The 11886-nt window shown below is 47.8% G+C and overlaps 2 protein-coding genes across 3 annotated transcripts; both read left to right on the forward strand.

Annotated features, from left to right (window-relative positions):
* Window positions 1-6581: 6581 nt before the first annotated feature.
* LOC9635457 lies at window positions 6582-7936 on the forward strand. Of its 2 annotated transcripts, none has more exons than XM_024664926.1 (3): window positions 6582-7457; window positions 7513-7649; window positions 7692-7768. In XM_024664926.1, the coding sequence occupies exons 1-3, from the start codon at window positions 6670-6672 to the stop codon at window positions 7694-7696; spliced, it is 930 nt and encodes a 309-aa protein (XP_024520694.1). In that variant the 5' UTR covers window positions 6582-6669; the 3' UTR covers window positions 7697-7768. The 2 variants fall into 2 exon arrangements, with proteins under 2 accessions (XP_024520694.1, XP_024520693.1); XM_024664925.1 differs by having other exon boundaries at window positions 6584-7457; window positions 7713-7936.
* Window positions 7835-11560, forward strand: LOC112340437. The gene is made up of 4 exons (XM_024664924.1): window positions 7835-10085; window positions 10141-10333; window positions 10380-11265; window positions 11321-11560. The coding sequence occupies exons 1-4, from the start codon at window positions 7864-7866 to the stop codon at window positions 11467-11469; spliced, it is 3450 nt and encodes a 1149-aa protein (XP_024520692.1). The 5' UTR covers window positions 7835-7863; the 3' UTR covers window positions 11470-11560.
* The last annotated feature ends 326 nt before the right edge of the window (window positions 11561-11886 follow it).

Below are 11886 nucleotides of genomic sequence, written 5' to 3' on the forward strand. Positions count from 1 at the left end.
ACTTGACACGGTGATGAGAAACTCATGATGTTGGCTTGCACTTGCTAGTGTTGGGAACCCCCGCAATATTGAGATTGGTCCCTCAATATTGCTAAATGATAGCTTACCGTGTCTGCCAAACACCCTCGCTATCATGCCTTTTGTGTTAGTCTCATTTCGGTCTCAAATACTATTTATGGAAAGTGTCCAGATTTGCTCATTTGGCATATCTACGGAATGTAGAGATCGGCCTGAACACAATAGTGTTCGTCCCGTGTCCAAATTCGCAATCTAGTGCCATTCCATATTTAGTAAGTTTCGAGCTTGTCCCAGAGACTAACTCCTGATACTAAGGGAGGCTTGGGGTGAAAGCCCAAAGCGTGTGTTCCTCAAGGGGGGGGGGGGGGGGGGGGTTCCAAATGTATAGTAGGGATAGTGGGTAGGTCGGGCATGGCCGACCAACCTGAGGCATAGTCTAGCTCCCGCTTGCGTGCCTGTCCTTGTTCTGCGTCCGGCTTGGGTCTAAGCCCAAGTTCCATTCCATGCTAGTTGGTGGAATACCCATGTCCTCGCGTTAGGCCACCGGTATGCCGAAATAGCGCCAGACTCCGTTTGGCTCTGTTTTGCGTGCTGGTCTTGGCATTGGGATGCTGGTTGCTCCAGGACTGTTCCAAGTCACTCCGGGCCCCTGTCCCTTCACTCCTTGGGCTGTATGCTCGGGAGTTGCTCCGTGGACCGGTTCCGTCACTCCTTGGCTCCATGCTTGGGAGTTTGGCACCGTTCCTTCGTTCAGTGGCTCAAGGCCCTGAACCTCGGGTTCCTATGGACACGTGGCATGTGACACGTGGCATCTGTCACGTGGCACAAAGAGGGTTAGGTTCCGCTTTGTGGTGTTATCTTATGGTAAATCACCATAGGATAAAGGGTCAAAACCACGTGCGCTACACTTGTCACACTAAGTTCACCATTTGTTAGGAGCTGAGGGCTTTTTCCTAACATCTCTAATTCTAGCTCTGAAAGCCTCCATAAGCTCTTTCTAATTACTCTAAATACCCTCTTTGCCTTTGCTCTCTTGCACACAAAGATAGGGGAACATTTTAGGAATCAAAATATTCCTAATGCTCTAAACTATGCTATCCATCTTAACAAAGTCACACTTGCTCTCTTTAATGTACTTCAAATTTGGTCTCAAACTCGATCTCATACTCAATTCTCAGACTCGACCTCGGATTTAACCTTGGATTCAGTCTCAAACTTGATCTTGGACTTGAATCTCAAACTTGGTTTTGAACTCGGTCTCGAACCCAATCTCAAATCTCAGACTCAGTTTCAAACTTAGTCTCAATCTTATCTAATGAGCTTTTTATTGTTCTAGTTTTGATTTTGGAATCTTTTCGCCTACAACAACCTAGGGGAGTTGATTCCAAACAATAATATGTATATTGTGGGAGTATAATTATTTAACACTTGGTACATTTGTAGAAATAAAAATTGAAAAGCTAGGGTAGTGCGAGCTACTCCTTTAAAGGAAACAGGTGGTTTTATCACTGATCATTGTTGCTTTGTCATTTTGGAACATCATTTCATTAGTTTTTGTTCCTTCAAATACTAATTAAATTAGTGCCTTAATAGTTTTAGAACCAATTGAGAAAAAAAAAACTAGTAGATAGATTGTCCATGAAAATGCATGATTTGATATTTGAAGTAGATGTAAGCGACTAAATTTTCAATTCTACTTTAGTCACTTAACTACACCTTCGACCACTTGGAGGAGTCTCACTCACAACCTCTATAAGTCCTATTTTGAAATTACGGACTTGCTAGCCCCAAGAATGGCATCCAAGCCACTCAACCATTGCACTTGGTCCAAGTGCTCCACGTGTTTGATCCCATGACCGACACCCCAAAGTACCACCGACATATCAGCCTGTTACGCTAAGGCCATGCCCATTTACATTGGTTACACCAGTGGTCTAACACCACCTACATCACAGTCCCGTCTCTCAAAGACTGAGCCATCCATCCATGAGTGATCATCCCAGATCCACTCCTTAGCATCCTTAGGATGCCCGCAGACAAGAGGAATAGCCTTCCTTGACAACTCTTTTCCAGTCCCCACCAAATCTCTTTTTGTCTATGGCCATGTTTGCCAATACTGCCACTGGATTAAGGCCCGCAAGCCCAACCACCAAGTCCCATTGTCCACTAGGACTTCCTCACGGTGTGACCATATCCTTGGTCGCCACTCTAGAGGACTACTCCTCTTCCTTTCCACAGTCTACAATTTTGGGACAATATTTCAGAACACCATGGCCCTATGTGACCTGGGTACTCTCCTCGCCTTCCACCTTTGGGTGCTCTAGCCATGGGCTTAGAGCGAGGTTCCGTTGAGCCATGCCAGGTATCCAAGTAGGTAGTGCCACCCACATTTGGACTGGGAGCATTGACCATTCGATCTCCCGGGGGAACTAGAGCCGGCTCTTGAACACTTCACCAAGCTACCCCACTTGTCAGTCCATATTGACTTTAGCCTTGGACTTCCCAGTGGTCATCCCATCAACCAACAGATGGGTATGGCATTCCTGGGCCAAACTGCCCTTTCTTGGCCAAACTGGCTCCACTAGGATCCAACCCCCACACTCTCCCTACCCCTGCAGCCCCCCCCCCACCCTCTGGGGGATGATTGCTTTGGGCTTTCACCCAATAGCCTATATTAGTATTCAGACTCAAACTCGGACTCGAAATCGGACTCGGACTCGGAATCGGACTCAGACTCGGACTTGGACTCGGTCTCGGTCTCAGTCTCGGTCTCGGACTCGGACTTGGTCTTGGTCTCGGTCCCAATTCCATCTCAGACTCCATCTCAAGTCCATCTCAAGTCCATCTCAAACTCCATCTTGGACTCCATCTTGGGTCCATCTCGGACTCCATCTCAGGTCCATCTCGGATCCATCTCGGACTCCATCTCGGACTCCATCTCAGACTCTATCTCGGGTCTCCATCTCGGACTCCATCTCGGGTCCATCTCAGATCCATCTCGGACTCCATCTCGGACTCCATCTCAGGTCCATCTCGGACTCCATCTCGGGTCCATCTCAAGTCCATCTTAGACTCCATCTTGGACTCCATCTCAGACTCCATCTCGGGTCCATCTTGGACTCCATCTCAGGTCCATCTCTGATCCATCTCAGACTCCATCTTGGACTCCATCTCGGGTCCATCTCAGGTCCATCTCGGACTCCATCTCGGGTCCATCTCGGATCCATCTCGGACTCCATCTCAGGTCTATCTCTGATCCATCTCAGACTCCATCTCGGACTCCATCTCGGGTCCATCTCAGGTCCATCTCGGACTCCATCTGGGACTCCATCTCGGGTCCATCTCGGATCCATCTCGGACTCCATCTCGGGTCCATCTCGGACTCCATCTTGGACTCCATCTCGGGTCCATCTCAAACTCCATCTCAAGTCCATCTCAAACTCCATCTCGGACTCCATCTTGGGTCCATCTCAAGTCCATCTTGGACTCCATCTCAGGTCCATCTCTGGTCCATCTCAAACTCCATCTCGGACTCCATCTCGAGTCCATCTCAAACTCCATCTCGGACTCCATCTTGGGTCCATCTCAAGTCCATCTCGGACTCCATCTCAGGTCCATCTCTGGTCCATCTCAAACTCCATCTCGGACTCCATCTCGAGTCTATCTCAGGTCCATCTCAGACTCTATCTCGGACTCCATCTCAGGTCCATCTCGGGTCCATCTCGGACTCCATCTTGAACTCTATCTCGGGTCTATCTCGGGTCCTCTTGTGTCCCCTTTTTTAGAGACTCACTCATGGCTCGCTTCGTGCTTGTTCCTTGAGCCCTTCATTGGAGTTCCACTCCCCTTCTCGACTTTTCAAGTTAAAGCTTTTAGTCCAAACGAGTTATGCTCATTTAGCTTTCACTTTGGCCACTACCACGTGGCACCCTTTCGGCTCCACTTTGGGGCCTAGGGATTTTATGTCTCACAGTAGAGTGTAACAAACTAAAGAAAACAACTTGAAAGCCAATTCATAGAGTTTAAATATAAAGGGAAAAAGCCTATATATCAGAGTGCACGGGAAAGTATGGCTCTGATAGCGTAGTCGGATGCATCAACTTGAACTATAAATTCATGTTTCCAATTCGGTCGAGCGAGTATGGGTGCTCGAACTAAATGATTTTTCAGCGTCTGAAATGCTGTGTCACACTCAGAAGTCCACTTGAATGGATTTTGCTTCTTCAACAAGTCAGTTATCGGCCTGCTGATCCGAGCATAATCTCGGATGAATCGTCGGTGATATCCCATCTTTCCTAGAAATTTTTGGACACCTGAGACTTCTGTTGGCAGTTTCATATTGAGAATGATTTCTGTCTTTGCCTTGTCTATCAGTATTCCTTGTTTGCAGACTACATGTCCGAGTAGAACTCTTGATTTGACGAAAAAGGTGCATTTCTCTGGATTCAGAGCGATGTTGTTTTCCTTGCATTTGTTGAAGAAGTTTTGAAGGCATTCCAAGTGCCTTGCTTGATTTTTAAAGACGCTAAAGTCATCCATGAAGACTTGCATGAAGTTGGTCAGGTATTCCTAAAAAGTCTCAGTTATGATTCTATGGAAGGTGAACGGGGCGTTTGTTAGGCCGAATGGCATGCATAAATAAGCTCATTGGTATGCAGGATCAAACAGGTTAGTCAATGGAAGATATACAAATAATCTTCCACTGTGATGTAGCCGAGGTGCGAGGATGAAGGTTTCCATTGCTTCATCGTCGTGGAAGCGGAGAAAATAAAAACGGGAACCACAAGATGCCGCTATCGCTACTAGCCCAGTGCGAATGATCAAATCTTCCACATCGTCATTGTTTCCGAAGCTTGTTGGACCACGGACGATGAGCGATGTTGCGAAGGTACGAACCTGAACTAGAAGTCATTCCACCCGAGACGGACCTGCTTGATCAGGCTGGGGTGGGGCAGGGTCGTTAGGCTCCTCATTACCCGCATCATGCTCCCTGGGGGTACAACTGCCCCAGAGCTAATAACCTCAAGAAGAATGCAGAACAAATATAGACGCAGCCCCATGCCGAATGTAGTGCAAGTATTCCATATGCAAGATTCAACCACGATATATACAAGGCCGAGCAGTAATTGATGTCAGGAAATTATGCATTAATTACTAAAGTGTTAAAAAATGCAAGATTAAAACGTACCGTTTTCAGCGTCAAAGAAAAAATGCTCAAAAATTCAGACAAATGTCAATAAGCTTCATGCAGCAAATCCGATGCAGCCAAGCAACTTACCTGGGGCTATGGCGGAGAGTTGTGATGACAGGGGAGATGTTCAGGACGAGGAACCTAAGACCGCTCCATCCCAGGACCTAATCGGAAACAGACCCATCTGATGAAACCACTTCCACTGAGAGGATCATACTTACAACGTCAAGCTTTGGCCTTGGTCCAGCCGTGGACGTTTGGATGGTTCGGAAGTGTGTCGGTCCTCTTTGAGATGTAGGTCCTCTTTGAGATGTACTCTGGTTGGCGGGCTAACTTTGGGGCTGAAACAAAGAAAACCAATGTGGTCTCCCTGTTTAATCTTGAGGTCTTTGTGAAGATTATTCATGACTTCTATCTTGATAGGTGCTGTGGTTGAAAAGTGCGTGATCAATGGAGGCGTTGGAGCTCCTTTACGTCCGAAGATGAAGCACAAAAAATTCATCAAATGCGAACTCGGACAGTACGGCCAGTGCTGATTTAAATTTCGTTGCTTGAGAAAAGTTCCCAGCAGTTGCGGATCATTGCTATTCAAGTCTGTGCCTGGAACCAGAGATACCTTTGCTCCCGGGCTATGTACTCTTCATCTGCGTACGGAATGTAATGGTTGAGCAACTGCGACATGGATCAAGGAATAACAGAGGCCTATTGCAGATCTATGAAGCTGGTGCCTTGCGCCTTGCGCCTTAGGGTTCATCCCTCCCCTCCGTGTAAAAATTCTTACCTCTAAAACTAAAGCTAAATTAAATACTAATCCAAAAAAAGCCCCTCCGTCAAATATACAAAACTTAATTATTATATTTGGCCCTAATGTTGCTTGAGTTGGTTTGTATACCTTGTGCTCACAGCTATATTATGAAGAAAATAGTGTATTCAAACTTATGAAGAAAATAGTGTATTCAAACTTATGTTCATAAATGCTATATGCTGGACTCTTTTTGCAAGGCATATGCTGGAGTGATTTATCCCGTAGACGTTCAACAACTCAAAAAAAATGACATGCTACCTTCAAAGACTCCACGACCTCCAGGACTACCCAAGAAAAAGCGGATTCGTTCGGAAGATGAAGGAGTGAGTTTTATTGTGGTCGTTGTGGGCAATGTGGTCATAGTCGTCGTACGTGCACTGTTTGATTATTATTATAATTATGTACGTCGGACAAATACAATTATATATGAACAGATTAATAATGTAGGGAGCACGACCAAGAAAAATAATTTTAAATTTCCTAACATAATATAAATTACATCGATCGCAGATAAAGCTTCCGACTATTGACAAACAATAGATTGATTGTCGAACGCGTTTCAGAAACTACCCGAACGGTGTACGGACTGCTGACCAAGGACCTCGCGGGGACACAACGTGAGACTTAGTCTAAAGCTGAGAGCACTGTCAATGAAATGGATGCTCATCTGGGCCTGGTGACCAATGCGATTTCTGCGGTGCAAGCGATTCTCAAGGCGAGGGAGGAAATACAGGCTGCGCCAATCAAAATTGTGGACTTAGTAGAGCAGGTGCAGAATGCGGGTAGGCTACTTTCGAGGGTTCAAGGGCTTCTAGAGCAGGTGTCTGATCCTCAGACACTAGAATCACTGCTTCCTCCTCTGCAGCAACTTGGGCAGGAGCTGAACATTGCCAAGATTAAAGTGGAAGAGTACAAGTTCAAGGCTACTGGATCGACATCTGTAGTATCTGGAATCAAGACGGTGCTCGGCTATGGTGTTGCAACGCGCAACCGCAAAGTCGAAGACATCTCCAAGCGCATCCAAAATGCCTTGGTGCAGCTAGACCAAGCGTTGGGTGCGGAGGTCTTTGGGAAGTTCTTTGTCACACCTGCTTCTGCTGCTGCTGCTGCTGGTGACTCTACTCCCGAGTTAATTTCACAGCTGGACAAACTCAGCATAGAGTCGCTAGACTCTGAAGAGTTCAGTGTATCAGTGGAGATTGGGGGGATTGAGGGGAGTGAGTTCCATCCGCCCGAACCTGGATTGGAGGTGAAGGTTCAAGGAGACGAGGAAAATCGAGTTGCACGAGATGGCGGATATGAGCTGCAGAGTTCTAGCAAGCTAAGGTTTGAAATCGCTGTAGAAGATGATGGGTTCTTTTACATCATCACGTATGATCCCGAAGAAGGTGCACCTCTGCTTTACTATCCGAAGGTCTCATCAGCCAACAACAGCCTTCGATGGTATGCTTTGAGACTGTGTGTCTTGTCTATGTAATTTGGGTGTTGTGCTGTGCAGCAAGTTCAATCGCGTCTTCCCAGACAGTAGCAGGCATAAGCATGATCCAAAAAGCTTTCGAGTTGAAAAGAGTGGCCTGAAACGTGTAGGACAGCAAGCCGTTTACTTCGTCCTCTCTCAAACCAAGTTGCACCAAGGTAAGATTGTTTATCTCGAAGCAAATTCAAACTATTGTTTAGTATGATGACATTTGGTTCCAGATACACCTTCTAGAAAGCTCGAAATTGAAGAGGTCCAACAAGAGCTACAAGACGACTCCCACCAGATTTATGTTCGGAAGTTTGACTTCGACATCCTTGGTTCGTGAAGCCATCTTCTCAAATTAGGCGACACAAAGTAGATTACATCCATATGGCTATGGAACAAAAGCAAGTAGAGCGTGAGATACAAAGCCGCATTAGTACAGGTATGACGCTGTTCTCAACCGATGTCCAAGCCTCAGCACGCGAGCTTCAGTTGGGCATTAGTTTGGCAGATGAGAAGCTTGACCAAGGCAGCCACATGTGGAGCACACTAGTGGCTGGGGGAAAATGCATGCTAGGCCAGATCCTGTACATCACCAAGGATTACCCAAGTGCAGTCAAGTACTTGAAGCAGGGAATAAGTCTAGGGGACTGCCGAGCTTCGTCGTACTATTATCTTGGCAGATCATATGCTCGCGTGGGAGCACTGGACGAGGCATTGGAACAGCTACATAGATGCATCGGTTTGGACGGGATAGAGTGGCTGGCCTGCATTGCCAGTTCCGAAGTTCAGCAGGAGTTGAAAAACTATGTGGAGGCAAGTCGAATGGCTGCAGAAGCAGCACAACGCGCACACAATGCTGGTAGCTTCGCGGATTCTAGCAACTACTGGGCAGTTGCCGGTTCGATAGAGGTTTTGCACACAGGTGATTACAAGACTGCGGCAGCCCATCTGGTTTCTTCCATGGAGGCGGCTCTCCTGGTGGAGGACCCTGAACTACAGCTCAGTCGGCTGAGTGATGCAAGTCCGTTTTTAGTTGATTGCATAGACACTTACAAAGGCTCCTCGCTTGAAAATCTAGAGACTGAAACAGCTGAGCCCAGGGATCATCTAGAGACTGAAACAGCTGAGCCCAGGATCCCGCATGCGCAGAAGGTAGAAAGATCCTTGAAGCTAAAAAGAGCAGAAGCATATGCACATATGGGAATGGCGCAACTTGTACTGCTCAATTTAGTCGACAAGGCTTGCAAATGTCTCCATGCTGGTGCTGAATTGCTGCTAAGCGAACATGGATCTTCCGAAGATGCACAAGTAAGAGGAGTGCTGTTCATGTTACAGTACACACTTGCCGGGGTTCGCCTTGAGTATGGTACACCCGAGGAAGCTTTGGGGCTGTACGCGCAATGCAAGCTTTTGGCTCCAACACCAAGACTCGAGCTCAAGTGCGATGTTCACCTGGCTCACTGTGTCAAGCGCCAAGGTCATTTCCGGGAGGCCACCCAGATGCTGACCAGGCTTTTGACAAACAAGCAAGGTTTGTTGGCCGAGGAGCGTGATGTCAACGCTCAACTTCTGTTTGAGCTTGGGCAGAGTCTGCTTGGGACTGAGAACACAATCCAAGCCGTTATCAACCTTGAGGCCGCAAGAAGACTCTGGGAGGAAGTGGCAGACACTTCAGGCTGCCTGCAGTGGTGCTGGTGCGTTCTTTTCCAAGCTTATATGTTGCTCCAGCGGTTCTCAGATGCATTGGATCTTGCTAAGCTGATATCAAGTAACTTGGAGAAACTGGCACCAGGCGCAGAGCAGCTCTGGTACTTGATCAATGGGGGTAACTTTGCTTTTTTCGAAGATCACGAGTTTGTACGGGACAAGCTTACAGCATGCCTCGACACTGGCAGCCAGGAACACGATTGGCTGGAAAAAACCAGCATACTCCTCAATCTGGGGAACGCTTACCGGCAACTTGGGGACTCGGATGCAGCTTTGGAGAAATATGAGGAAGTGTTTGCCTGCATTTCTAGGCTTTCGATACAGGAGGAGGCTCTAGTCCAGGACACTCTGGCATGCGTGCACCTCAACCGCTCCGTGGTTTACAGGAACCAGGCGCTAGAGGAAAACCAGAGCAGGTGGATCGAATTAAGCAACAAGCAACTGACTGAGGCACAAGCAGCAGTGACAATATATCAGCAAGCTGGTCAAGCCCCTTCAGAGCTGGGATTCGCGTACCTTTCACAAGCAGCTGCTCTCATCAACCTAAAGAGCTATAGAGATGCTGAAGCATGTCTAGACAGGGCTGAAGCTCTAACTAGCGGCAGCGAGCTTAAAACTGCCAAGGTCATGCTCGTGCGAGCTGGACTCCTAGAGGGCAAAGATGAACTCGAGAGAGCACAAGTCTCTGCACACAAGGCACTCTTACTGCTAATGGAGATGCAGAGTAGGTTAAGAGGCCTGGAACATGCATGGGTGACTTTACTTGCTGGAGACATGAGGAAGGCCTTCTATTTTATGCAGAAGCTGCTTATTGCAAGCAATAGGTACATGGACGCTCTCTTATGGGCCGAGAGGAGCAGGATGCGGCTATATTTCTACAACATCAACCAACGAACTGTGTAATGAGATTACCACGTTTGTTCACAATCTTGATTTCTTTTAACTCTGAAACAGGCAAGATGGAGAAGAGGGGGGCCTCTTGCGCTTCGACAGGGATGACCAGTACGCCATTGATTGCATCCGCGAGGCCGTGACAAGCTGTCCTCCAGGATCGGCGGTGGTGGAGTACACGTGTCCAACAAGTACGGAGGACGTCTTATACATATACGTCGTTCAGCAGGAGCAGTGTGCAGTTCATGTGCGGCAGGTACGCGTCTGTCGAGTTGTATGCTCTACTCAACCTATCATCTCAGGTGGACTTGAAGAATTTTTTCAGCAGCAAGCCGAACAAGAGGCTAGGCAAACGCTTGGACGCTCTTGTGAAGCGAACTCGGACAGCCATTGCCAAGGACACAGCTGAAGTTAAGGTCGGCCTGGGGATCCTTCACGAGTTACTCATCGTCCCAGTTCAGGAACTCCTGGCGAGCTGCAGCAGCGTAATCTTTGCTCCCCATGACGTCCTGTCACTGGTGCCATTTGCTGCACTGTACGATGGAAACGAGTTCCTTGTGAAAAACAAGGCAGTGGGGACGGTACCATCACTTCGAGCTCTGGGCCGCTGCCTCATCCGGCAGGAGGAGTTTGCCAAGAGAGACAGAGCAACAGCTTTCGTGGCCGGAAATCCAGAGCCGATGGGCCTGGGTCTACCCCAGCTCAAAGGAGCAGCTCAAGAGGCGGGTGAAGTTGGACAACAGCTTGGTGTGGACGCTGTTATAGGCTCCGGAATGACGAAGGCACAGGTGATGAGCAATATGAGCAAGGCCAGCGTCGTCGTGCTCGTCACTCACGGGCTTTTGGACCGCTACTTTCAGCATGGGGCTCTAGTCATGCAAGCGGGCTCCACAGCGAGTGTTGCTGGGATGCGAGAAGCTGCGAGCAGTGCTCTAGTCATGCAATCGGCGGCTGCGAGTGCTGAAGCTGCAAAGTGCAGAACTGATGAGGTGATCACAGCCAAGGAGATCGAGACACTCGAAGTTCAAGCAGGCTTGGTGGTTCTCAGTGCTTGCCACGCTGGTGAAGGTCAAGTCTCAAGCGAAGGCTTGCTTGGACTGGGGCGTGCTGTGCTTCAAGCAGGTGCTGTTTGTGTTCTGGTCACGCTGTGGAAAGTGAACGACGCTGCAACTCCAGAGCTGGTAACAGGTACGCCAAAGCCAGGCCCAGCTTCTGTCTCATTTTTGTGCTTCTGTTTTATCAGGATTTTTTGACGAACTCCTTAGAGGACGACGTAATGTTCACGACGCTCTCAGAGCAGCAATGCTCAGAATGCTACACTTAGACATGCCAGTTCGTATATGGGCACCTATGGTGGCCTTTGGTTCGCCAGGACTGATGTTAAATTGGTGAGGTTGTGGCTGAAGTGTTGTGTGATTGATTGTGGTGTTCGTATCAATGTATGTTAATTTATAAATATTCAGTCATTCATAACACCTTTCAATATGTTTCTTCATTGTCACAATCCTGTTCAACCTCTGTATAGTCTTTTTCTAGGGCTGCCAAGTCTTCTCTGGCAATGGAGAGCTCTCCCTCTTCCATACCTTCACCAACATACCAATGCACAAAAGCCCATTTAGCAAACATAAGATCGAATTTGTGACTTATGTGAGAAAAAACTTCTGCAACAGCAGTGTTGTTGCTAATCATGCACACTGCCCTCTTGACACTAGTGCGTACACTCCCCATGGGCTGATGAATGCTGTTTTTTGTTGATCTTCTTTTGCAATGTGTACTTGATTGAATTCGCTGAATTCATCTAGGAATGAA

This window comes from Selaginella moellendorffii, unplaced genomic scaffold, assembly GCF_000143415.4.
Source record: "Selaginella moellendorffii unplaced genomic scaffold, v1.0 SELMOscaffold_116, whole genome shotgun sequence".
NCBI lineage: Eukaryota > Viridiplantae > Streptophyta > Lycopodiopsida > Selaginellales > Selaginellaceae > Selaginella > Selaginella moellendorffii.